Below are 26553 nucleotides of genomic sequence, written 5' to 3' on the forward strand. Positions count from 1 at the left end.
AACAATGATAATTTTATTAAAGATAAATCTATACTTGTAAGTTAAATGAAGTCATTGAGATTTGTGTTTCTACTAGGAACATTACTTAAAATAACAGACGTTGGCTTATGTAATGGATTTAATTTTTAAAGGATATATTTTCTCTATCTTATTCTCTTACACATTATTTTGTTTGTGTGCACAAAAACTTCAATTGTTTATATGAGATTACCAAATATCCTGAAAACTCTTGGAACTGCAGCCATATATTTCCTCCTACCTATGAGGAGTGCCCACCTTGATGGTAAAATCAACAGTGTATGAACTTAGATATCAATCTTTCCTTCTTTATAACGTTTTTTCATTAGATCTGCATTGCTTTTGTATATTAAGACAAAAACAACTTAATAAAAATTTAACTCTAGCATCTGTATTTTCAACTGTCTGTTAGTGTGTATATATATGTTTTAAGTATGAGTTTTTTTTTTTTTTTTTTGAGATAGCGTTTCGTTCTTGTTGCCCAGGTTGGAGTGCAATGGCGTGATCTTGGCTCACTGAAACCTCTGCTTCCTGAGTTCAAGCAATTCTCCTGCCCCAGCCTCCCAAGTAGCTGGGATTACAGGCGCCCGCCACCACGCCCAGCTGATTTTTTTTTGTATTTTTAGTGGAGACGGGGTTTTGCCATATTGGCCAGGCTGGTCTCGAACTCCTGACCTCAGGTGATCCACCCATCTCTGCCTCCCAAAGTGCTAGGATTACAGGTGTGAGCCACTGTGCTCGGCCAAGTTTGTTTTAGTTTAACTGTTTTGGTTTTTTTTGAGACAGAGTCTCATTCTGTCGCCCATGCTGGAGTGCAGTGGCATGATCTCGGCTCACTACAACCTCTGCCTCCCAGGTTCAAGTGATTCTCCTTCCTCAGCCTCCCCAGTAGCTGGAACTACAAGCGTGTGCCACCACGCCCGGCTAATTTTTTGTATTTTTAGTAGAGACGGGGTTTCACCATGTTAGCCAGGATGGTCTTGATCTCCTGACCTCGTGATCCACCCGCCTCGGCCTCCCAAAGTGCTGGGATTACAGGTGTGAGCCACTGTGCCTGGCCTATTTTAACTGTTTTATGTCTTCTGTTTTTGTGTGACAATGAACTGAGTTAATTAAATATAATGCTTAGAACAATATAACATAATAAGAGCTTCGTAAACGTTGTATTAATCTTATATATTTTTATATATGTGTAGTTGTAGTCCCTGTACTTATTTTTAATAATTGTATAACCAAAATAGATGTTTTTGTTTATCCTTCTGTCTCTTCATACAAGAAAGTTGAGAATGGAATTCAGCAGTTGTTCACACTGATTACCTCTGGGGAGTGGGATGAGGATAGAGAGGTGGATCTCTCAGTTTTTTGCTTCATATGTTTATGTAAAATTTGTTTTTTTTTTTTCCTTCTGTGTTACATTTTTACTAACAAGAATTTAAAAAATCAGTCAAAATATAGTTTACTGAACTCTCTTTTTGAGCATTTGGGTGGTTTTTTGGTAGGGCAGTAATATATGGCAGAATAGTATTATTAATAATAATCATCAAAGAAGCATACATTAAAGCAATATATATTTCTATTAATTAAAAAAATAAATGGCGGGGCATGGTGGCTCACACCTGTAATCCCAGCACTTTGGGAGGCCAAGGCGGGCAAATCACTTGAGGTCAGGAGTTCGACACCACCCTGGCCAACATGGTGAAACTCTGTCTTTACCAAAAATTCAAAAATCAGCCGGGTGTGCTGGCGCATGCCTGTAATCCCAGCTACTCAGAAGGCTGAGTCGTGAGAATTGCTTGAATCCAGGAGAAGCAGGTTGCGGTGAGCTGAGATCACACCACTGCACTCCAGCCTGGGCAGCAGAGCAAGACTCCATCTCAAAAAAAAAAAAAAAAAATTGATGCTAACACCCAGTACTGGGAGAGATAGATATGTTAGAACTTTACCTTCATACCTTGTTCATGGTATTGTTAAGTGGTCAGTATCTATTAAGAGATATGAAATAGTTATATTTGACCTGTCTATCCCACTTATGGTAGTCTATCCCTGGGAAATCTTTTTAAAAAGCATTAAAATTCTATATGCATCAAGAGCACCATTGGCAAATGATTTTGTAATAGGGAAAAATTACAAACAAACTAAATATCCAATTATAGTGGAATGAATATCAGGAATGCTTTTGGCTGCTGGTAAACCCTTTTAACAGTGACTTAACAAGTAGAGGTGATATTTTTCTCATTTTTACATGAGAAAAATGTGGGTAGTCAAGGACTGGTGCAGTGGCTTAGCAATGACATAAAGAAACTAGGTTTTTTCTTTCTCATCTGCCATCCTTCATTGCCATTGTCCTTTTTGATACGTTATGATTATAAGATTGCTATAGCTACAGACATTAAGACCACACTGAAAAGCAACAAAAAGGTCTGTTTGGGTTATTTTTGGAGTAAGTCTCCTTTATCAGTGAGTGATAAGCTTTCCCAGAAGTGCCTTTTCCCCATTCCCAGCAGACATACATGTGTCACTCATTGGTCACATAGCTGTGTTTGGCCACAGTAGAATCTACGAAAGCAGGCCCTTGGTGTTCTAGATTCTGTAGTGGGAAGCTACAAGTTAGAAGGGGCTTGGGAATATGTATTTCGAATAGCCGGCCCACAACATCTACCACAATGGTTAAGTAAGTTATGGTAAATCAACTTGAAGACTTGTAATACAACCAATAAAAATGATAGTATAAAAATAATAGAGAGGGCTGGGCGCAGTGGCTAGCACCTGTAGTTCCAGCACTTTGGGAGGCCGAGGTTGGGGGATCACCCGAGGTCAGGAGTTCGAGACCAGCCTGGCCGACATGGTGAAACCTGTCTCTACTAAAACTACAAAAAAAAAAAAAAAAAATTAGCTGGGTGGGGTGGCAGGCGCCTATAATCCCAACTACTTGGGAGGCTGAGGCAGGAGAATTACTTGAACCCAGGAGGCAGAAGTTGCAGTGAGCCGAGATCATGCCATCGCACTCCAGCCTGGGTGACAAGAACTAGACTCCATCTCAAAAAAAAAAAAAAAAATGTTTACATGAAAAAATAAGTTATAAAATTTTGCACCATGATTCTGTTCATGTTGAGAAATGCATTGAAAGGCAAATTCAGAGGAAATAATTCAGATGATAAAAATAGAAGCTAAAATAGAGCATGTCATTTAACAGCTTTGAACATTACTTTTTTATGGGGTGGAGAGTGATGTGAAGAAAGGGGCTGCTGGTGTTCTTGGGTTGTATTTTCCAAGGCAAAATGACCAGATCATAGAGTCTGCACATAGCTTTATAGTCCCCTTTTGCAGAAGAGATTGAACTAATTTGCATTGCCACCAACAATATATAAATCTTTATATGTAATTCATCTAATATCTGTAATTCATCTGCCTGTGAACATTGGGTTTTATCATTTTAATTTACTTTCTTTGTTTTGTTTTGTTTTGAGAGAGGGTCTCACCTCTGTTGCTCAGGTTGGAGAGCAGTGGCAGGATCAACTGGTCACTGCAGCCTCAGCCTCCCTGCGTTCAAGTCATCCTCCCACCTCAGCCTCCCTAAGTAGCTGGGACTACAGGCATGTGCCACCATATTCGGCTAATTTTTGTATTTTTTGTAGATAGGAGGTTTTGCCATGTTGTCCAGGCAGATCTCAAACTCTTGATCTCCAGTAATCTACCTGCCTCGGCCTCCCAAAGTGCTGGGATTACAGGTGTGGGCCATTGTGCCCAGCCTAATTTACTTTTTTTTTTTTTTTTTTTTGAGACAGAGTCTTGCTCAGTCGCCCAGGCTGGAGTGCAGTGGCGCAATCTTGGCTCACTGCAAGCTCCGCCTCCCGGGTTCACGCCATTCTCCTGCCTCAGCCTCCTGAATAGCTGGGACTACAGGCGCCTGCCACCATGCCTGGCTAATTTTTTTTTATTTTATTTTTAGTAGAGATGGGGTTTCACCATGTTAGCCAGGATGGTCTTGATCTCCTGACCTCATGATCCACCCGCCTCGGCCTCCCAAAGTGCTGGGATTACAGGTGTGAGCCACTGCATCCAGCCCCTGATTTACTTTTTTTAAGACAAAAACGTTTTCAGATTTACAGAAAAGTTTCAAGAGGAATATAGGAAACTTTTTACTCAGCTTCACCAACTATTAATATTTTCAACTGTGATAATTTGTATTTTTTATTACTAATTAGACTCTGCAGTTTTCCGTGTGATGATTCAGCTCTATATATTCTCATGGTTCTTCATCAGCCTCCTGCCATTTGTTTCTGAGTAGAATCTGGCTATTTTGTTTATTAATATTGACTAATATTCACCTTTTGAGAAGGTAACCTTTTTAAAATTATTTCTTTTATATTTCTTCTATTACTTTTCCTTTGAAGTACATCTTATATAAAATGCCTCATTTGAATATGTTTACTACATATATCTTAACTCTGATTATAATGTTCATTTCTTCAGTAATCAGAAAGCGTTATACTATTTCTACAAGAGTGTAAAAAGTACTTTAAAAAATTAAACTATCAGTATTTTATGTAGATTATAAGTTCAATGAAAAATTGGACTATGTCTATGGTGGGAATATGATCTAAACGCTTAAACAAAGTTTTGGTACATGGTAAGTACTCAGTAAATGAATGAATAGATTTTATTACAGTATATTGGTTAGAATATGAATGGATTCAAGTTCTTTTCAGAATCATTCCTTTTTGTCCTAAATACTGTATCATGATCTTTCCCTAGTATATTACTTCTGATTTAATATACTTTTAGTTGTTACACTATTTTGAATCACTTTTTGAAACCTGTTTTATTTACTTTTATTCTGTTCAGCAAATGCTTACAGAATAGTGATTTTGTGTCAGAAACTATTTCCACTATTAGGTGGCAAAATGAACTTTAAAAAGACTAGATGCTGGCTGGGTATGGTGGCTCATGCCTGTAATCCTAGCACTTTGGGAGGCTGAGGTGGGAGGATTGCTTGAGCTCAGGAGTTTGGGACCAGTCTGAGCAGCATACTGAGACCCTGTCACTGCAAAAAAAAAATAGTAATAATAAGGAAAGAATAGATGTTGAATTTTGTTGAATGCCTTTTTTGAATCTATTTTTGATTCCTACCTCTTGTTACTGCTGTGAAGAATTAAGATATATAATGCAAATAAGGTAGGTATATGAAAGTGCTTTGTAAGCCACAGTGGGAAAGCTAGATATTATCATCACTTCTAATTAATGTATCTGAGATAAGGTATGGTGTATGATATATTAGGTAATTGGTCTCTAAAAGCAACAGGAGATCCCTGAGTGGCTTCGGAAAAATAATGTCAGTACAGTGTATCCCATGCAGTAGTTTGATTAAAACAAAAAACAGGCCGGGCGCGGCGGCTCACACCTGTAATCCCAGCACTTTGGGAGGCCGAGGCAGGCGGATCACGAGGTCAGGAGATCGAGACCATCCTGGCCAACATGGTGAAACCCCGTCTATACTAAAAATACAAAAAATTAGCTGAGCGTAGGGGCACATGCCTGTAATTCCAGCTACTCGGGAGGCTAAGGCAGGAGAATCACTTGAACCAACAAGTTGGAGGTTGCAGTGAGCCGAGCTCACACACTGCACTCCAGCCTGGCGATAGAGCGAGACTCAGTCTCAAAAAACAAACAAACAAATAAAAAAAAAACAAAACTTGACACACTTGGAAAATGAAGGTTTGTGCTTTTGGTTTTCTTTTATTTTAGAAAAATAAAGCATTGTTTAAATATTTCTTACAAGTACAAACATAATTTAAATTTAATAAATGTTCAAAGATATCTGTAATTAAATTTCATTCAGCAGACATATGTTATGTCTAATAGAGAACTTGCTAAGTAGGATATAAAGGATGATTACATGAAAAATCACAAAACTGTCAGTAAGAGTCTTAAAAGGCAGTGATAGGACAATAGTTAAAAGATACCAAATATTTATTCTTAAACATTAGACAGGATATTAATAGTTTTAATAACCTTGAAGTTTGACAACACTATAAAAACATTACAGACTACTTTTATTTATGAAAATACATGCAAATAGCAAACACCAGTTGGGCTTAAGGCTGTTCCCTTACCAGTAAGTGACAAAGCTGGAATTCAAACCAGGTTTGAGCTATACCAGTACTACCCTTGAAAAAATTTCCTTACATTCAGCTTTCCTTAATTTCTTAAACTCTTTTTTTTTTTTAAATTGAGACAGAATCTTGCTCTATTGCCCAGGCTGGAGTGCAGTGACATGATCGTGGCTCACTGCAACCTCTGCCTCCCAGATTCAAGCAATTCTCGTGCCTCAGCCTCCCAAGTAGCTGTGATTACAGGTGTGCATCACCACACCTGGCTAATTTTTGTGCTTTTAGTAGAGGCGGTGTTTTGCCATGTCAGCCAGGCTGATCTTGAACTCCTGACCTCAGGTGATCCGCCCGCCTCGGCCTCCCAAAATGCTGATATTACTAGTGTGAGCCACCATGCCTGGTCAATTTCTTAAACTTTTGATTATACTAAATATGTTCCTTCTGCATGATAACACTATTTTTCCTTTTATAAAATTAATCTCTTAAAATACTTTAAAATTAAAAGTACACTTTTTAGATTCTTTAAAATACTCATTGCCATGTTCATGGCCTTTAGATGTGTGATCATAGCCTATTTGCTTTTCATTGACTTAGTTTCATATTTCTTTGCCTTTTTCCCGCTACTTTTCTTTATAGAACTATTTATTAGTAATGAAATCATTTTAAAGAATACACTTTTTCTTCCTCCTGCTAACTGTTAAGAGAATGTTTTATAATCACTCTGGTCATAGCCTGTAAGTTTCTTTTCTAAACTATCTTTTCAGGATACATATTTATTAACTTGCTTTCAAATGAATATGGCCATGTCTATGCAGCAAGTTTCTTTTCTTTCTTCTTTCCTTCTTCTCTTTTTTTTTCTTTTCTTTCTTCTTTAAGACAAGATTTCGCTCTGTAGCCCAGGTTGAAGTGCAGTTGTACAAACATGACTCACTGTAGCCTCAACCTCTCTGGCTGAAGTGATCCTCCCACTTCAGCCTCCCAACCAAGTAGCTGGAACTACAGGTGTGCACCACCATGCTCCGCTAAGTTATTTAGTTTTTTGTAGACATGGATTCTCAGTGTGTTGCCCAGGCTAGTCTTGAACTCCTGGGCTCAAGCCATCTTCCTGCTTTGACCTCCCAAAGTGATAAGATTACAGGCTTGAGCCATTATGCCCGACCTCTTTTTCTTTTTCTTTTTTTTGTTTTTTGAGACAGTCTTGCTCTTGTTGCCCAGGCTGGAGTGCAGTGGCATGATCTTGGCTCACTGCAACCTCCACCTCCCGGGTTCATGCGATTCTCCTGACTTAGCCTCCCTAGTAGCTGGGATTATAGGCATGCACCACCACGCCGAGCTAATTTTGTGTTTTTTAGTAGAGACAGAGTTTCTCCATGTTGGTCAGGCTGGTCTCGAACTCCCAACCTCAGGTGATCTGCCCGCCTTGGCCTCCCAAAGTGCTGAGATTACAGGCGTGAGCCACCGTTCCCAGCCCTCTTTTTTTTTTTTTAACTGAGCTTATTTATCTCTTCCCCAGCTTGAGTCTGGGTCCTACTGTCTTGGTCAGAGTATTTTACTATATTGACCTGGACAATTCTGCCATCATGAACCATATTCCAAACCTAAATATGTAAGAACATAAAAAGATTATTTTAGAAGGAGAATTTTAACACACACTTTATTCTGAAAATTTAGCAACAAAATGAAAGGTGAGTTGTGATAGTTGATGTATCAACAAATAGAAGAAAGCCTGTAATCTGTTTCAGAATGCTATTTCTGGGGCTGGTAACATCAAAAATACTCAAATTAAATGTTAACTTGCTGACTTATAAGATTTTCTCTAATTTAGAAGTTGGAGAACATATATACTCCTATTACCACTTTCCATCTTTCTCAAATATAGTTTTTATAGTTTTCTGTTGGCTTCATCGTATTGAAAGATTATTAATCACTTACATATATGTAGTTTTCTGTTAAGTCCTGTTCAATATATTACAAAATTTTGATCTATGTATGTAATATCAATTAATAAGATGGTGTTAGTTAAATCAGATTACGTGTGCATTCACTTAGTCATTGTTAATACTCCACAGAATATAAATTGTATTCCATGAGCATGAATTTCTCTCTTAATTCCACATAATTGTCTTAAAATTATGCACCATTTATCGTTAGAGTGAAAGATTATGTGTCATTTATTGTAGTGGTAGAAGAAAATAAAACCAAAACAGAATCCATTCCAAAAGCTTAGGTTTTTTTTTTTTCTTTTTTCTTTTGAGACGGAGTCTCCCTCTGTCACCCAGGCTGGAGTGCAGTGGCGTGATCTCTGCTCACTGCGAGCTCTGCCTCCCAGGTTCACGCCATTCTTCTGGCTCAGTCTCCCTAGTAGCTGGGACTACAGGCGCCCACCACCACACCCGGCTAATCTTTTGTATTTTTAGTAGAGACGGGGTTTCACCGTGTTAGCCAGGATGGTCTCGATCTCCTGACCTTGTGATCCGCCCGCCTCGGCCTCCCAAAGTGCTGGGATTACAGGCATGAGCCACCGCGCCCAGCCAAAAAGCTTAGGTTTTTATTGTTACTAGAGTAATTACATCTTCATATACTAAGGACAGCACGCTATTACTGTCCAAGAATGGGGTCTCGGACAACTGGTTGCTTACACTCTTTTCAGAGATGAAATAGGAACATAAGCAAGCAGGAAGATTTTTGTCTAAATATGAAGCAAGAAAGGCTTAAATGTCTTTATTCAGGGGATTAGGCATCATAAGTTTTTTTCAGAGAAATTGTTTTCATGATATTTCCTGTCTGTTTTTGTCACTTTGCTTTTGTCTAAGTACGTAATATTTATAATATTTATGAATTCATTATTTACACGTTAATACCAACATTTTTGATTTATTTTGTTTTATTAATACGAGCTCTAATTCACATTTCATAGCCACCTTTGTATAGGCAAAAGAACTGAGAATTAAAAAAATTTTCAAAGGTTAAGGAAAAACAAATTTTCTAGTTTATGGTAATTATTGTTTATACTTTGTACGTTCTTGCCTGTTTTTTTCCATTTACTGTGATTGAACTTTTATCTTTTAAATAACATTGAATAACCACAGTATTACAAGGCACTTTGGGATGGAACAGTTGAGTCTATTTTTATTTAGCTGTTATCCTCGGCAGATTTATAATCTAGTAGAATGCAAAAATCCCCTTTTTGTGTGTCCTCAATACAAGTGGGAAGCGCTTAGTAGGCACTTAATTATTTTATGTTGAGTGCGTGAATGAAGCCTTCTGCCTTTAGAGGGCTTATCTGGTTTGGGATGAGATAAATTATGAGCATTTTGAAAATTAAAAGAGAACAAGACAATAATTATGTCATAGTCCTAATTAAATGAGATTAATTATAGAAGGTGTTTGATAGAGTACGTGATACATATTAAGTGTGCCAAAGTCTTTATTTTCTTGCGTTTTTGCTGAATGTTAATATGTCATAAAGTGTTAAAATAATATGTACATGCAGAGGTTTTTTTGTTTTGTTTTTAAATAGAAAATAAGAAATGCTCTTGGAATTCAGAGAAGGGATTACTGTGGTGTGTGTAGGCTCAGACTAAGACATTGGTAGAATCCGAAAATGAAAGGGCATTTGGAGAGGTAGGAGAGAGAAGAGCATAAGCCAAGGCCTGGAGCTGGGAAAGTTCAGGTAGTATCTGAAGACTAATTGTCTACTTTTTTTTTTTACTATAAAATTATGAGTTTCGTTCCTTCCTTTGCCCACCATCCTCCCCTCCGTTGCCCAGGCTAGAGCGCAGTGGTGTAGTCTCAGTTCACTGCAACCTCTGCCTCCCAAGTTCAAGCGATTCTTGTGCCTCAGCCTTCCGAGTAGCTGGGGCTACAGTTTTGAGCCACCATACCTGGCTAATTTTTGTATTTTTAGTAGAGACGGGGTTTCACCATGTTGCCCGTGGCTGGACTCAAACTCCTGAGTTCAAGCGATCCATCCATCTAGGCTTCTCAAAGTGCTGGGATTACAGGCGTGAGCCACCACCCCCAGCCTAATTGTCTACTTTGATTGGAGCATAGGATGTGTGAGTAGGAATGTGGAAGACAAAGCTAGGTAGAGGGGATGGGAACAGATTGTCCTTAGCCTTGTTCCAAGAGTTTGGGCTTTATGTAGTTCCTTAAGATTTATGGATTCATAATTTATACATAAAGACTGAATGTTTTAAATATGAGAAGTGTTGCCTATTGAAGAATACTTCTTTAGAGATTATACACCTATCAACAGATAATCATATTGGTTTAAAACATGTTAAAAACTCTTTTGGAGCTAACCATAAACAAAATCGTACATTATAGAAGACTTATCATTTGCAAGTAATACTTTCTGAGACCTCTGTAAATCCTCAGATTTTAAGATTGAGACATATTTTTGTGGAATTCTTTATCTAAATTATATTTCCATTGAGAGTAATATGTTCTGCTTCTTACATGTACGCATATTCTACAAGTTAATATCCTTTTCAACTTTAATGAAGGTTTTATTTCACTTGAATCCTTTTTGCTCGGGTTGGAGCATTTGCTGAATTAGTTCAGTGATTTTTGGTGGGGGAGGTATAGAACATTTCTGTTCTTTTTCTGGTTAAGAGCTGCCATTTTCTTAGTCCTTACATTTTTCTTTCTTTCAGAGGGCATTTTACATCAATAGATTTAGGGTTTTTTTCTTTTTTCTTTTTTTTCTTTTGAGACGGAGTCTCCCTCTGTCACCCAGGCTGGAGTGCAGCGGCATGATCTCTGTTCACTGCGAGCTCTGCCTCCCAGGTTCACGCCATTCTTCTGGCTCAGCCTCCCGAGTAGCTGGGACTACGGGCGCCCGCCACCATACCCGGCTAATTTTTTTGTATTTTTAGTAGAGACGGGGTTTCGCTGTGTTAGCCAGGATGGTCTCAATCTCCTGACCTCGTGATCCGCCCGCCTCAGCCTCCCAAAGTGCAGGGATTACAAGGTTGAGCCACCGTGCCCAGCCTAGTTTTTTTTCTTAAACTGTTTAGAGTCATTGCCTTTTAACTTTAATACAAATGCTTGGCTGGGCATGGCGGCACACACCTGTGGGCCCAGCTGCTCAAGAGGCTGAAGCAGGAGAATCGCCTGAGCCCAGGAGGTTAAGACTACAGTGAGCTGTGATTGTGCCATTGCACTCCAACCCCGTCTCAAAAAAACTTCCAAAAACAAATGCTTGGTGTCAGGCTAGACTCATGCATTTAGCCCCTAGATTGGGCCTCTAGCTTCTCCATTGCCTTAACAAAGTATCTTCTGAGTAGCTCTCAAAACAGTGGTAACCATGAATGTTAAATCTATGAATGTCATACTGTCTCATACCGTAAATCTGCAGAATTCCTCCCTTGATTGATATCTCTTTTCTTCTGCATATGTGTATATGTACATATACAGTTATCCTTCGATGTCTGTAGGGGATTGGTTCCAGGAACTCCCCCATCCAATACAAAAAACTGGATGCTCAAGTTCCAATTTTCTTATATAAGGTGGTATAGTATTAGCATACAAACTATGCACACCCTCCCATATACTTTAAATCATCTCTAGATTATTTATAATACTTAATGTAAACGCTGTGAAAATAGTTGTTATACTATATTTTTAAAATTTTGTATTTATAGTTTATTGAATGTTTTTGATAGATGGTTGAATCTGCAGATGTAGAATTCATGGATATGAAGGGCTAACTGCATATATATATGTATGTGTGTGTGTGTAAATTAAAAAAAAAACGGAATTTCTAGCCCTTTGAGCAAACATAAGGAACATTTATAAAGAGTTGAAAGATAGGAAGATGTGCTGAGGGAATTTAACTGACTGATTCGAATTCTGAGGGAGCCTTTGGGATCTCAAGAAACCTACTGATGTACATTTATTTATAAGCTGCCATAAGGTGATAATGTGGGTGTGATTAATTAAGTGCTTTAAGTGAGAATTTGGGCAGTTGAGGGTTTTCTGTATACAAAAATCTATGTTTGTAATCTTACATTTAGGGATGGAGAGATTGCTTTTGAAAGAATATACCAGTATCTCCTATAGCATTTCAGAGGTAAAATGTTATCTAGAAGGATCACTTGAGCCTGGGAGTTCAAGGCTGTAGTGAACTATGATCATGCCACTGCACTCCTAACCTGGCAGCAAAGAGAGACCCTCATCTCTAACAAAACAAAATGAAATTTATCTTTATTTTCAATATAATCCATAAGTTCACATCTTATCTTTTTTTGAAATGTAATAATAAATAAATAAAATGGTACAGTAATTTTATTTATTAGGAAAATTTCAGGAGACTCACTAGTTTGTTAAAATGTAAAACTAGGCCGGGTGCAGTGGCTCACGCCTGTAATCCCAGCACTTTGGGAGGCCGAGGCAGGCAGATCACCCGAGGTCAGGAGTTTGAGACCAGCCTGACCAACATGGTGAAACCCTGTCTCTACTAAAAATACAAAAATTAGCCAGACACAGTGGCGGGTGCCTGTAATCCCAGCTACTCTGGAGGCTGACATAGGAGAATTGCTTGAATCCGGGAGGGGGAGGTTGCAGTGAGCCGAGATCATGCCACTGTACTCCAGCCTGGGCAAAAGAGCGAGACTGTCTTAAAAAAAAAAAAGTAAAACTAGCTGTAGAATAAATACCAGATTAGAATACAGTTTTTATGCTTGGTGCAGTGGCTTATGCATGTAGTTCCAGCACTTTGGGAGGCCAAGGTGAGAGGATTGCCTGAGGCTAGGAGTTGGAGACCAGCCTGGCAACATAGCAAGACCCTGTCTCTACCAGAAAGATTAAAATTAGCTGCATGTGGTGATGTGTGCCTATAGTCCCAGCAACTTGGGAGGCTGAGGCGGGAGAATTGCTTGAGTTCAGGATTTCGAGGCTGCGGTGAGCTATGATTGCACTCCAGCCTGGGCAACAGAGCGAGACCCTGTCTCAAATAAACAAATAAATGAATAAGCAAGCAAGCAATTTTTAAGTTGAACATCAGTTCTCTACTTGACTCCAGAGTTAAATAGGCATCCAGTTGCTTTTTGTGTTTGTTTTTATATTCACTGCTTTTGCCTGCGACTGTGTTTCTGGTTCTAAGTAAATATAACATATGCTACTGGTACACATACGTCTTAGGCAACATATGTTTCATTCACTGGATTGTTAGCTCTGTTTTGTTTTGTCACTACTTTAGTCCCAGTGCCAATAACTGTGCCAGACACAAAGTAGGTGTTTAGTTAATATTGTTAAATGAACAAATACAAATATTTGATTTTATCACTTGAATCCTCATTTATTAGTACTGCACTATCTTTTCTTAGCTGTTTTTGTGAACGTATGTGTGCTGGTCTTGTACTCTAACTAGATTGGAAGTACATTGTGGGTAGAAACTTGGTTTTATTTGTTTCACCTGTATTCTCCTTTACAGCAGTTTAGAACTGATGGGAAGTAGGTATTTCCCAAACATGTGATTGAACTGAAATATATTGGTAGATTTTATTTTATCAGGAGACTGCCAAAAGTATAGTCATAAATAAGGAATTTGGAAGAGAATCAAAAAGCTAGTATATACTCGTCTGTCAGCTTGAAGGCCTGTATAAGACTGCATACTTCTGTGGAGTAAAAAGGGTAGGGTTCTGGGGCTGGACGCGGTAGCTCACACCTGTAATCCCAACACTTTAGGAAAAAAAGAAGAGGTAGGGTTCTGGGACTATTCTTTGCTGCTGCTGCTTTTTTTTTTTTTTTTTTTTTTTTGAGGCAGTTTTGCTCTGTCTTTCAGGCTAGAGTGCAGTGGCATGATCTCGACTCACCACAACCTCTACCTCTCGGGTTCAAGCAGTTCTCCTGCCTGAGCCTCCTGAGTAGCTGAGATTACAGGCGCTTGCCACCACACCTGGCTAATTTTTTTATATTTTTAGTAGAGATGGGGGTTTTACCATGTTGGCCAGGCTGGTTAAGAACTCCTGACCTCAAGTGATTCGCCCGTCTCGGCCTCCAAAAGTGCTAGGATTACAGGCATGAGCCACTGCGCCCGTCTCTGGGACTGTTCTTTTCCTTGTTCCTTAACAGACTATTTTCTGCTTTTTGTTTTGTTTTGTTTTGCTTTGTTTTTTGTTTTTGGCCTTCTGTGTTACAAATGGTTTAAGTCAGTGGTTCTCCAAGGGTGGTCCCAGATCAGCAGCATTATCACCTTGGTACTTACTAGAAATGAAAATTCTTGGGCCCCACTCCAGATCTACTGAATGAGCAACTCTGAGGGTAGAACCTAAAAAATTGTGTTTTAACAAGTCATCTGGGTGATTCTGATGGTAAAGTTTGGTGTCACCAAATGATAATGACACTTTTTTTTTTTTTTTGAGATGGAGTCTTGCTCTGTTGCCCAGTCTGGAGTGCAGTGGCATGATCTTGGCTCACTGCAACTTCCACCTCCCAGGTTCAAGCAATTCTCCTGCCTCAGCCTCCTGAGTAGCTGGGACTACAGGCATACGCCAACATGCCTGGCTAATTTTTGTATTTTTAGTAGAGATGGGGTTTCATCATACTGGTCAGGCTGGTCTCGAACTCCTGACCTCAGGTGATCCACCTGCCTCGGTCTCCCAAAGTGCTGGGATTACAGGCATGAACCACCACGCCTAGCCTGATAATGCCCCTGTCTTTAAGAGAGAGGGCTAGAGGCAGGGATTATGTGCCAGAGAAAACTAGCAGCCTAGATTTAAGAGGATAATATAATCCAAAGCTTTTCAGAGGGAATAGCTATAGTTTATAGAAGGCATTAAGGCATAAAGCAGATTAATGAAACTTCATTGTACACTGTAACCATATAATTGACTTTTACTTATATATTTCCTCTTTTACTTTGAAGTTTGTGTTCAAATCAAAAGATGAGAACCTTAAATTAATCAAGCTTTATATTTTATTTTAGATTTTTGTAAAAGTGAATGTTCTTTATATTCCATAGCAAGTAACTGAAAAGCTACTGAAAAGTGTCCAACCCAAGAATTTTGTGTATTTTTCATTTTGAATATACTTCTCAGTGATTTCAATTTTGAATCCTAGCCCTTTTAAATTTTAGAATACAGTGTAGTTTAAAATGGCTTCAATAAGGCCGGGCGGGGTGGCTCGCACCTGTAATCCCAGCGCTTAGGGAGGCCAAGGTGGGTGGATCACGAGGTCAGGAGTTTGAGAACAGCCTGACCAACATGGTAAAACCCTGTCTCTACTAAAAATACAAAAATTAGCTGGGTGTGGTGGTGCACACCTGTAATCCCAGCTACTCAGGAGGCTGAAGTAGGAGAATTACTTCAACCCCAGGAGGCTGAAGTTGCAGTGAGCCAAAATCGCACCACTGCACTCCAGCCTGGGCGACAGAGCGAGACTCCGTCTCAAAAGAAAAAAAAAAGGTGGGGGGGCTTTAATAAATTAAGTGGTACATTTTAATTGTTTATTAGATATTATGTATGCAGATAAACCTGTTTAAATATAGAAGATTTATATTCCTATTTACATATATCCTTTTGACAAATCAGAATTGAAAATAATATAAAAATAAATTTTCTTTTTGTCATGCAGACTTAAATAGTAAGATATCTTCCTTCTATTATTTTTATCTTTTTTGTTTATAATGGTTAGGAAGTGAATATCTAATTTTCTATACTGTGAAAAATACGTATAAAGTATCATGGAAGTTCAACATTCATTTTCCTTGAAGATAATTCCAAAGTTTTCTCGCCAGAAATATATGCTGTTATCATCAGGTTTAGTTGTACTGGTAAATGGCAGTATGATGATTTGTAATTTTTTAAACATATTTTATTAGTAACACTTTTTTTTTTTTGAGACAGAGTCTCACTCTGTTGCCCAGTCTGGAGTGCAGTGGCATGGTCTCGGCTCACTGCAGCCTCCGCCTGCAGGGTTCAAGCAATTCTCTGCCTCAGCCTCCCAAGTAGCTGGGATTACAGGCACCTGCCACCACGCCCGGCTAATTTTTTTTCGTATTTTTAGTAGAGATGGGGTTTCACCATCTTGGCCAGGCTGGTCTTGAACTCCTGACCTCGTGATCCACCCGCCTCGGCCTCCCAAAGTCCTGGGATTACAGGCGTGAGCCATCGTGCCCTGCCTTTTTTTTTTTTTTTTTTTTTGAGATGGAGTCTCATCGTTGTCGCCCAGGCTAGAGTGCAGTGGTGTGATCTCTGCACACTGCAACCTCCGCCTCCTGGGTTTGAGTGATTCTTCTGTCTCAGCCTTCCGAGTAGCTGGGAATACAGGTGCCTGCCACCATGCCTGGCTAATTTTTGTATGTTTAGTGGAGACAGGGTTTCACCACGTTGGCCAGGCTGGTCTCGAACTCCTGACCTCAAGTGATCCCCCCCCGCCTTGGCCTCCCAAAGTTCTGGATTACAGGTGTGAGCCACTGTGTCCGACCTATTTTCCTCTTTTCTTTTTACCTTTTTTCCTTCCCTTTTTTTCTTCCTTTCGCTGTTTTTGTCTTTTGTGTCTCTCACCCTCGCCCTTCCTCAGTTCAGTTCAAAGAGCAATATACTGCCATATCTGGAGAATTTTTAGCTGGAATTTAATCTTTATTTTAAAAGAGTAAGAATTTATACCAATTATTATGTTTTCGACTGAGGTTGTTTTACAGAAGGAATTCGTTTTTATGTAGGAATGTGTTTTAAGACTTTTTGTTTTTGTTTTTTGTTTTTGTTTTGAAACGTCTAAGTTTCATAGAGAAAAAAAGGTAAAAGATTGATATTATTCTCATAGTCTTTTACTCTTTTCTCAAAGATCTTAGTTAAGGTCCTAATTTTCTTTCAGTTATACTCATTTATTTAACCAGTCTCCTTTAGGTGGTCATTTGGGTTATATACATATTCTTGTCTGTGTTTTATCAGTCATGTATTATATAATTTCACGTATGTGCAAATATATATTTGAAGGATAACATTCTAAAATTGCTGAGTTAAAGGGTATATGCATTTACAAACTTGACAGATATTACCAGTTGTCCTCTATAAAGTGAAACTGGTTTATATCACCACAGCTAACATGTAAATGTCTGTTTTCTACTATATTATTAAATTACTGAACTTTATCCATCTGATGGAAAAGGAAAAATCTGATTGTACTTTATTTTTTATATTTTTAATTTTTTTATGAGATATCTTGGTATGTTGGCCACGATGGTCTCAAACTCCAGCCTCAAGCAATCCTCTCACCTCAGTCTCCCAAAGTTCTGGGATTACAGGCATTAGCTACCATGCCTGGCCCTGATTACCACCGCCCCCCACGACCACCACCCTCCCCCTTTTTTTTTTTGAGACAGGCTCTCACTCTGTCACCCATGTTAGAGTGTGGTGGTGTGATCACTGCTCACTGCAGCCTTGGCCTCCTGGGCTGAGGTGATTCTCCTGCCTCAGCCTCCCAAGTAGCTGGGACCACAGACACATGCCACCATGCCTGGCTGATTTTTAAAATCATTTGTAGGGACGTGGTCTGGCTATGTTGCACAGGCTAGGCTCAAACTCCTGAGCTCAAGTTATCCTCCCGCCTCGGCCTCCCAAAGTGCTGTGATTACAGGGCTGAGCCACTGTGCCCAGCCTCTGATTATACTTTTAATTGTAATTTCTCTTATGCTTGAAGTTCAACATATACAGTAAAGACTTTACGGTATTGTAGGCTGAAGTTTCAGAATCATCCAGGACCGATGATGTTAGCAGAAGTGCAAAACTAGCCAAGGAGTATCGAGAGGACAAAATTGATAATTGATATTGTTATTACCTTCAAAGTTTGATTGCATTGATTAGCTTATTATTTTTATTAAAGTCATTTTAAAGAGCATATAAAGTTCTATGCCAAAGCATGTTTGACCTGACAAGTTGGGCTGTCATTTCCTTTTGACAAGACTTTCATTTTTATCGGCTTTAAATGCATGTGTCATTACTATTCTGGTTAGGTAACATAATTATCCCACTGCAGAATATGTAATTTCAAAAGTCTTGTGGATATTTGATGCCTTTTCCTCTGAAAACAATTGAATTGTTTTCAGACCACTTTTATTTCAGTAAGATAAATGTAATCCTTCCTAATTGTAATGTAAAATTTAAGAGCACATTGAAATGAAAAGAAAAGCTTAACACTACCTACATTTTGAAAGTTATAAGGGACTAGATAAGTTGGATTTTATGTTTCTTGTGGTACCTAATAGAAACAAAGCTCATTCAAACAATTAAGTTTAATGGCTGACTTGCTAAACCTGAGTTGCACAATCCTCACAATTCCTTAGGGATGTGGCAAGGTCATCCTTAAATGTAAAGTTCTTGCTCACTTAATGGAAAGTACTGTAGATACATAAATAACATTGTTACCTGTCTTAGTGGGTCAGTATAATAGACGGGGGTGGTGGTACATGTGAGAATAGTGAAATTTATAGCTAGTTTTGAGGCCCTTATGACTTTTAAGAGGTATTATGAGTCACTTTAACAAGTTAGTGTTTGTGACATAGTTTCAATTTCTTATGTGAAAGATAGTATTTCAATTGTAAATGTTCTTTTAATATTCTGGAGAGCTACTCTTTCCTAGCCCCTCTGTTTTACTGACTTTAAAAGTTGTTTACAGTTTGTTTCATGTTCAAATGTAGGGTTTTAGTAATTCCTCGGGGTGGGTGGCAGGAATGGGCAGAAGGCCATTGTCTCTAATTTTCCTTTTCCCAACTTTCACTTTCTTTTTTCTATGGATTACATGTCAAGGTGGGTGAGAAAAATGGTGGGGATTGAGAAAAGGGAGCAATTTATTGTTTGTAGGGGAGGTCCAAAATAAAGTCACTTAAGGAATCTGTCATAAAATTTAAATATATGATGAAGCTTGTGCAAGGGGATTATAAGAACAGATTTTACTTTAACCCTTCCTGCTTTATAAAAAGATCCTGTTGATGGCAAAAAGACAAACACCTTAGCAAACTGTACTGTACACCTTGCATTTGTTTGCATTAATATTAGTTGTTTTATTTTTTGATATGTAGTCTCACTCTGTTACCCAGGATGGAATGCAGTGGCGTGATCTCGGCTCACTTGCAACCCCTGCCTCCTGGGTTCAAGCAATTCTCCTGCCTCAGCCTCCCGAGTAGCTGGGATTACAGGTGCCACCAGGCTCGGCTAATGTTTGTATTTTTAATAGAGACAGGGTTTCACCATGTTGGCCAGGCTGGTCTTGAACTCTTGACCTCAAGTGATCCTCCCGCCTCAGCCTCCCAAAGTGCTGGGATTACAGGTGTGAACCACTGCACCCGGCAATATTAGTTGTTTTATATTGTAGACTCTTAAATGATGTGGACTATGTGTTGTAAAATCCCTACCCTGAAGTAAAATGCATTTAGATGTCCCCCCCGCCCTTTTTAACTTAAATCCTTTTTCCCCTTTGCAGTCAGTGCATTTTTATATTTGTACACGTTTTGTGAGAAATGTGTAAAGGAAATATTTTTGCATCTAATTGTTCTAACTTCCAAAGGTTCTTTACTGAGTTAAAAAAAACTTTTTTTTTTTTTGGTCTAAACTGAATTTTGTCTGTCTTTCCCCTACTCAGGCCCAGATTGCCTTCCTACAGGGAGAAAGGAAGGGCCAAGAAAATTTGAAGAAGGATCTTGTGAGGAGGATCAAAATGTTGGAGTATGCTCTTAAACAGGAAAGGTAATTCAGTAAAATAAAAAGTGGTGTTCTTTTTTGTTTGTTTGTTTTGAGATGGAGTTTCGTTCTTGTTGCCCAGGCTGGGGTGCAATGGTGTGATCTTGGCCCACCGCAAGCTCCGCCTCCCGGTTTCAAGCAATTCTCCTACCTCAGCCTCCCCGGTAGCTGGGATTACAGGCATGCGCCACCAGACCCAGCTAATTTTGTATTTTTAGTAGAGACGGGGGTTTCTCCATGTTGGTCAGCCTGGTCTCGAACTCCTGACCTCAGGTGATCTGCCCACCTTGGCCTCCTAAAGTACTGGGATTACAGGTGTGAGCCACTGGGCCTGGCCAAAATGGTGGTCTCTTAAATGTTGGAATAATTTTTTCATCATTACTAAAATAAATTTAAATGTTAATACTGCTTGAGTTCAGGTATATCTGTAGTAAACATTTGTATGAATGGTTGTAATATGTTAATTTTATTATGAATAGTTTAATAATGATCAAAAAACTGATTTATATGATTTCTTAAAAATTAGCAACATTTTTTTCCTACTCTACCTGTTTTGAAGAAGCAGATGTGCTCCCTGAACTGTTAATACCCATTCATTTTAAAGTTGAAATAGTTTTTAATTTTTAAAGGAAATTTCTATAATGTTTACTCCTTTTCCTGTCATTTAATATTATTCAATTTAATGTATTTTCTTTAGAAAAAAATTGTTCCAGCAGACTATGTTAAGATTCTATATAGACTTTTTTTTTTTTTTTTTTTGAAACAGAGTCTCGCTCTGTTGCCCATGCTGGAGTGCGGTGGTGCAGTCTCAGCTCACTGCAAGCTCCACCTCCCGGGTTCACACCATTCTCCTGCCTCAGCCTCCTGAGTAGCTGGGACTACAGGTGCCTGCCACCACGCCTGGCTAATTTTTTGTATTTTTAGTAGAGATGGGGTTTCACCGTGTTAGCCAGGATGGTCTCGATCTCCTGACCTCGTGATCCCCCCATCTCGGCCTCCCGAAGTGCTGGGATTACAGGCGTGAGCCACTGCGCCCAGCCTATAGACTTTTTTTGTGTATTTTGTTCCTTTGCTGTCTGCCGTTACAATCTCTCCAGAAGCTTATCTTACCTTTCTATTTTGCTACTGTCTAAGATACTCTAGTAACTAAATTTGGGTCACAAGTAAAGGAAAATAGGTCATGAGTGAGATTTTTGGAAGTTATATGAGTTATTTATTTGCTTTAATGAATGGGCCTTGGATTTTTTTGTCGACAATCTGAGTTCATTTTTTTTAGATAACTGAGTACTTACAGGTGATATTGGAATTATCTGTTTTGCTACTTTTTTGCTTTGTTTTTAATGATGCTTGTTTTGTTTTTCTCTTTTTGAAGTTGGTGAATGGGATATTTGCAATAAAATAGCATTTAGATGCAATTAGATAAATAGATGATATTTATGAATAATGAGAAACAGATAAAATTTTATTAGAACTTGTGTTCATCATCATGTAGAATCTTTAAATGGCATAAGGGATTGAAAATAGGTTGACCTCTTAGTGAAAAATACATGTTTCTTTTCATACTTTGGGAAAGTTGATGAAAAGCTGTATTAGGGACATGGAAAGAAAAAACATTTTTAAAAGTACATAATTTGGGAGTAGTGAGTTTTTTTTTTTTTTTTTTGAGGTGGAGTCGTCCTGCTTTGTTGCCTAGGCTGGAGTGCAGTGGTGTGATCTCGGCTCACTGCAACCTCTGCCTCCTGGGCTCAAGCAATTCTCCTGTCTCAGCCTCCCGAGTTGCTGGGACTACAGGCGCATGCCACCATGCCCGGCTAATTTTTTTGCATTTTTAGTAGAGACAGGGTTTCACCATATTGGTCAGACTGGTCTCGAACTGCTGACCTCAGATAATCCACCGCCTCAGCCTCCCAAAGTGCTGGGATTACAGGCGTGAGCCAATGTACCTGGCCAAGTATTTGAGATTTTTATTTTTTTTTGAGATGGAGTTTTGCTCTGTTGCCAGGCTGGAGTGCAGTGGCACGATCTTGGCTCACTGCAACCTCCACCTCCTGGGTTCAAGCAATTCTCCTGCCTCAGCCTCCCAAGTAGCTGGGATTACATGCTCTCGCCACCATGCCCAGCTAATTTTTGTATTTTCGGTAGAGACGGGGTTTCACCGTGTTGGCTGGGTGGTCTCAATCTCTTGACTTCGTGATCCGCCTGCCTCAGCCTCCCAAAATGCTGGGTGGCGTGAGCCACCGCGCGTGGCCTGGAGTGGTTATTTTCATCTGGAAGATGAAAGTAGAAGGGAGTGCAGAGTAAGAGGAGGTGAGGCTTGAATAGCATCAGATAAGAAGGTGGTTGTCAGACAGACAAGGTGCAGGAAGTAGAGAGAACATGTTTGACATGGAACAAAGCAGTTTTGGTGTGTTCAGAAATTTGTAATCTTTGTGTGTGGAGAGTAGGATGTTGGTTGTGATCCTCCTCTCAGTTGATGACCGATAATGGTAGAGGGGGCAAGAGTCAGATCACAGAGAGCCTAACCAAGGAGTTCAAACTTTTATCTTACATGTAACAGGGAATGTGGGAGGTTTAAATTTTTTTTTTTTTTAAACAGGGTCTTGCTTTGTTGCCCAGGCTGTAGTGCAGTGGCACAGTCATGGTTCACTGCGGTGTCAACCTTCTGGGCACAAGTGATCCTCCCACTTCAGCCTCCCGAGTGGCTGGGAATACAGATATACTCCAGTCCACGCAGATAAATTTTTAATTTTTTAGAGAGACAGGGTCTCTCGCCCTGTTGCCAGGGCTGGTCTGGAACTCCTGGGCTCAAGCAGTCCTCCTGCTGTAGCCTCTCAAAGTGCCGTGATTATAGGTGTGAGTCACCACGCCCAGCCAAAAAATTTTATCTAAAATGATCTCAAACTAATAGAATCTTGTATACCCTGTACCCAGATTCACCAATTGAAAACGTTTTGCTGTATTTGCTTTATTGTGTTTGCTCTCTCTATAGGTACCATTTTTTCCCCTAAATCATTTGCTAGTTTGTCCCTGACTATCTCTGTGTATATTTCCTAAGAGCAAGGACATTTCCTTATATGATTATAGTACATTACCAAATTAAAGAAATGTAACATTGATATTCTATTATCTGATATAGTCTATATTCAGATGTTCTAAAAATGATCTTTATAGCATTTTTTTTTCCTGGTCCAGGATCCAATCTGGAAATAGATACTGCATTTAGTTGTTAAGCACTTGAAAGTTTTAAGCAAGATAGAGTATGAAATAAATTTTAGAAAGATCTGACCTCAATGTGGGGGTGGACTGGAAACATCTGTAAATACAGGCAGAAAGATTGTAATAGTCTAAGATGAGAAATGATAACACAGTAGCTGCTGAAATAGACACATCAACTATAAAAAATTTTGAGTAGAGTCCATGAAATCTGAAGCTTATATAAAAATTTGGAGATGGGACAGTGGGTGAGTGAGAAAGATAATTTGAGAACGACTCCCAGGTTCCTGGCTTGAAGGACTATCCGAATTATGAGAGACTTTTAGAAGGTATCAAATGAATTAAAAAGAAGAATTAAAGAGCAGATATGTGAGGGGGACGCATGATGAGAAATATATGCTTGGGAATCATCAGTATTATTGTGAGTGAAGTGAAAGGAGTAGTTGATAGAGCAAGTATTGTGGAAACAGAAGAGAACTAGAAGGAGTGACAGGAAGTAGAAATATTTGAAGAGAAGGCAGAGGAAGAAGAGCTAACAAAGAAATAGAGAAGGAAGGAGGAGAGAGTAGTATTTTGGAAGTAAGTTAAAGGAGGGAGTTCAATAACTGAAGATGCTAAGTAGACTCCAATAAGTTGTACACTGAAAATAGTCATTTGGAGTTACCAGTTGGAAGCTTATTGGTACCCTTACTAAAGCAGCCTCAGTAAGGCCGCAGGAACATGAGCAAGATCACAGAAGATCGAGGGCTGAGAAGGATAAAGTGGGGAGAGATGGAGTTGCTTATTATTATTATTTTTTTCTTTGCGACAGAGTCTTGCTCTGTCACCAGGCTGGAGTGCAGTGGCGTAATCTTGGCTCACTGCAACCTCCGCCTCCTTGGTTCAAGCCATATCTCCTGCCTCAGTCTCCTGAGTAGCTGGGACTACAGGCATGTGCCACCACACTGGGCTAATTTTTGTATTTTTAGTAGAGATGGGGTGTCACCATCTTGGCCAGGATGGTCTCGATCCCTTGACCTTGTGATCCGCCTGCCTTGGCCTCCCAAAGTGTTGGGATCACAGACGTGAGCCACCGCGCCTGGCAGAGTTGCTTATTTTTTTAAGAAATTTGACTCTGAAGGACAGTAGAGATAAGGAACTGGCTGAATCCAGGGAAGATTTTTTTCTTCTCTTTCTTAACTAAATGGGATTGCTCCTGGAAAAGAGTCTGCTTTTGTGTCTTTTTTTTTTTTTTTTTGAGACGGAGTTTTGCTCTTGTTGCCCAGGCTGGAGTGCAATGGCACGATCTTGGCTCACTGCAACCTCCACCTCCCGAGTTCAAGCGATTCTCCTGCCTCAGCCTCCCCAGTAGCTGGGATTACAGGCATGCACCACCACACCCGGCTAATTTTGTATTTTTGGTAGAGACGGGGTTTCTCCATGTTGGTCAGACTGGTTTCGAACTCCCAACCTCAGGTGATCCGCCCACCTCGGCCTCCCAAAGTGTTGGGATTACAGGCGTGAGCCACCGCGCCCAGCCTGGTTTTGTATCTTTTGAAGTATATGGAATGATTTGGGATTATTCTTGATGTTATGGCACTATTTGTACAATCTAGGAAATTTTTAAAAAGCATTTATTTGTGGCTTGAATATTAAATTGAATTTTAAAAAAATTTATTGAGGAAAATTTGAAATATACTCATAGAGAAACTAATGTCTTTTATATACAGCCCCAAGTTTTAACAGTTAATGTTTTGTCAGTCTTTTTCACCTTGATCTATTTTAATGCAATTCCAGATACCTTGTCATTTCACCTGTAAATGCCTAAGTAAAGATCATGATTTTACATGATTTTCTTTGCATGATTTTTGCAGATTTTCTAAGTAGTCCCACTTTAGGATCCAAAAATAAAACCGAATTATTAATGTTACAGAAGAATTACTTACCTAGCAGTGGATTTATCAAAGCATTCCTTAATGTGTGATAAAATTTAATATAAACTTTCAAGATTACATAGTGTATAATCTGAGGTTGACAGGAACATCTATGCTGAGGAACCTCAAATACTATATAAATACAATTCTGAAAAATTTCTACTATTTTTAAAATTTCTCTCTATTCAGTGCTACTTTTATCTACTCTACTGTAGTAACTTAACTGTCCTCCTTGCTTCTGGTATTTCCATATTTTAATTCATCTTCCATATCCATAGAATTCATTTTCTAAAACACAAATATGATAATTCTGTTATATCCCTGTTTAAAAATATCTAGCTAATTTCAGGTTCTTAGTAAAGTTCTTCACAACCAGGCCCTTTCTGTCCATTCTCTGTCTCCATTCCTTCCATACCTTTTGGGTGTAATTATTCTGTTTGCTGTTTTTTGACCCACTGTGTTTTTTTTTTTTTTTCTTCCACTTAAGATGTCCCTTCTGACAGAAATGCCCTCTCCATCAATCCATTTTCTGATTGGAAAACTCCCACTGGTATTTTGAGATTTAGCTAAAATCTCACGTGTTACCTTCTTTTTGGTAGCTTTCTTTGACGCCAATTTTGACCGAATTAGATAATCCCTTATCTGCATTCTTGTAATACTTGCTACTAGCCCTTATAGCTCTTACACAGTATGCTGTATTTACATTCCTGTCTCTTACGCATACCCTCACCTTCCACCCTTACCTAACTACAAGCTGTAGTTTGTCCCAGCAGCCAGCACAGTGCTTGTAAATCATAGGAATTCAGTAATAGTTCATTGAAATTAATCAAATTATTTTTAGCATCCACATTTAAGATACAATTGAGATGCTGTTATACTCCTAGCATAATATGTATAATAATAGGCTTTGAAACAAAGCTAAAATTACTCTTCTTTAGTGTATTAAACAATTTTTATGCTATTTTTATCCAATAAAGGTCATTTATGTAGGGCCTACCTGTGTATATCAAACATGGAGTTGCTAGATATAAGATCTGCTTTTTTATCTTATAGGCAGAATTAGACAGAAAAAGAATAGCAAACAAGAAAGATTGGTTAACACAGTGAGCTGAGTGTTAAAACAGTGGAAAACGGTATGAATGAGAAGGTATTTTCACATATTGACTTAAAAAAGGAATGCTATTAAGCATAAGGAGGGTTCTGTGAGAAAAATATATTTTAGTGAATTCAGTAGGGAGACCTTGATTTAAGGGACCATAGCTTGTGATAAACACAACAGTTCTTTACATACAGTTCTTTGCCTTTGTCTAATTTTTAAAATAAAATGTTCATAATGTGTCACAATTTTTGTTACATTTATTTTTGTAAAATATTTTCTGTTCCCTTTTTGTAGGTTCTGTTGTAGTTTTTCCTGAGACCACTAGAATGCACTATAATGCAGTATTTTGTGTTTGAAAATGTTTTTCTTTTATATATATATATAAAATATAAACTCCATAACATTTTATTGCTACTATTATTTTAAAAGCTTTAATATAATCTGTCTTCAGACTAGTTACATTCAGTTGCTATTTTGACTTCTAGCAGGTATTACTACTTTGTCTTATGGTAAATGAA

The 26553-nt window shown here is 38.7% G+C and overlaps 1 protein-coding gene across 2 annotated transcripts in view; it reads left to right on the forward strand.

Moving 5' to 3' along the window:
- Positions 1-26553, forward strand: part of STRN (striatin) — a 127372-nt gene that overhangs the window by 21889 nt on the left and 78930 nt on the right. For both annotated transcript variants that reach the window (XM_030800705.1, XM_030800706.1), the window contains exon 2: positions 19713-19816. In XM_030800705.1, coding sequence (XP_030656565.1) covers positions 19713-19816 — 104 coding nt within the window. The remainder of the gene's footprint in view (positions 1-19712; positions 19817-26553) is intronic.

Source organism: Nomascus leucogenys, chromosome 19, assembly GCF_006542625.1.
Source record: "Nomascus leucogenys isolate Asia chromosome 19, Asia_NLE_v1, whole genome shotgun sequence".
NCBI classification, from domain to species: Eukaryota; Metazoa; Chordata; class Mammalia; order Primates; family Hylobatidae; genus Nomascus; species Nomascus leucogenys.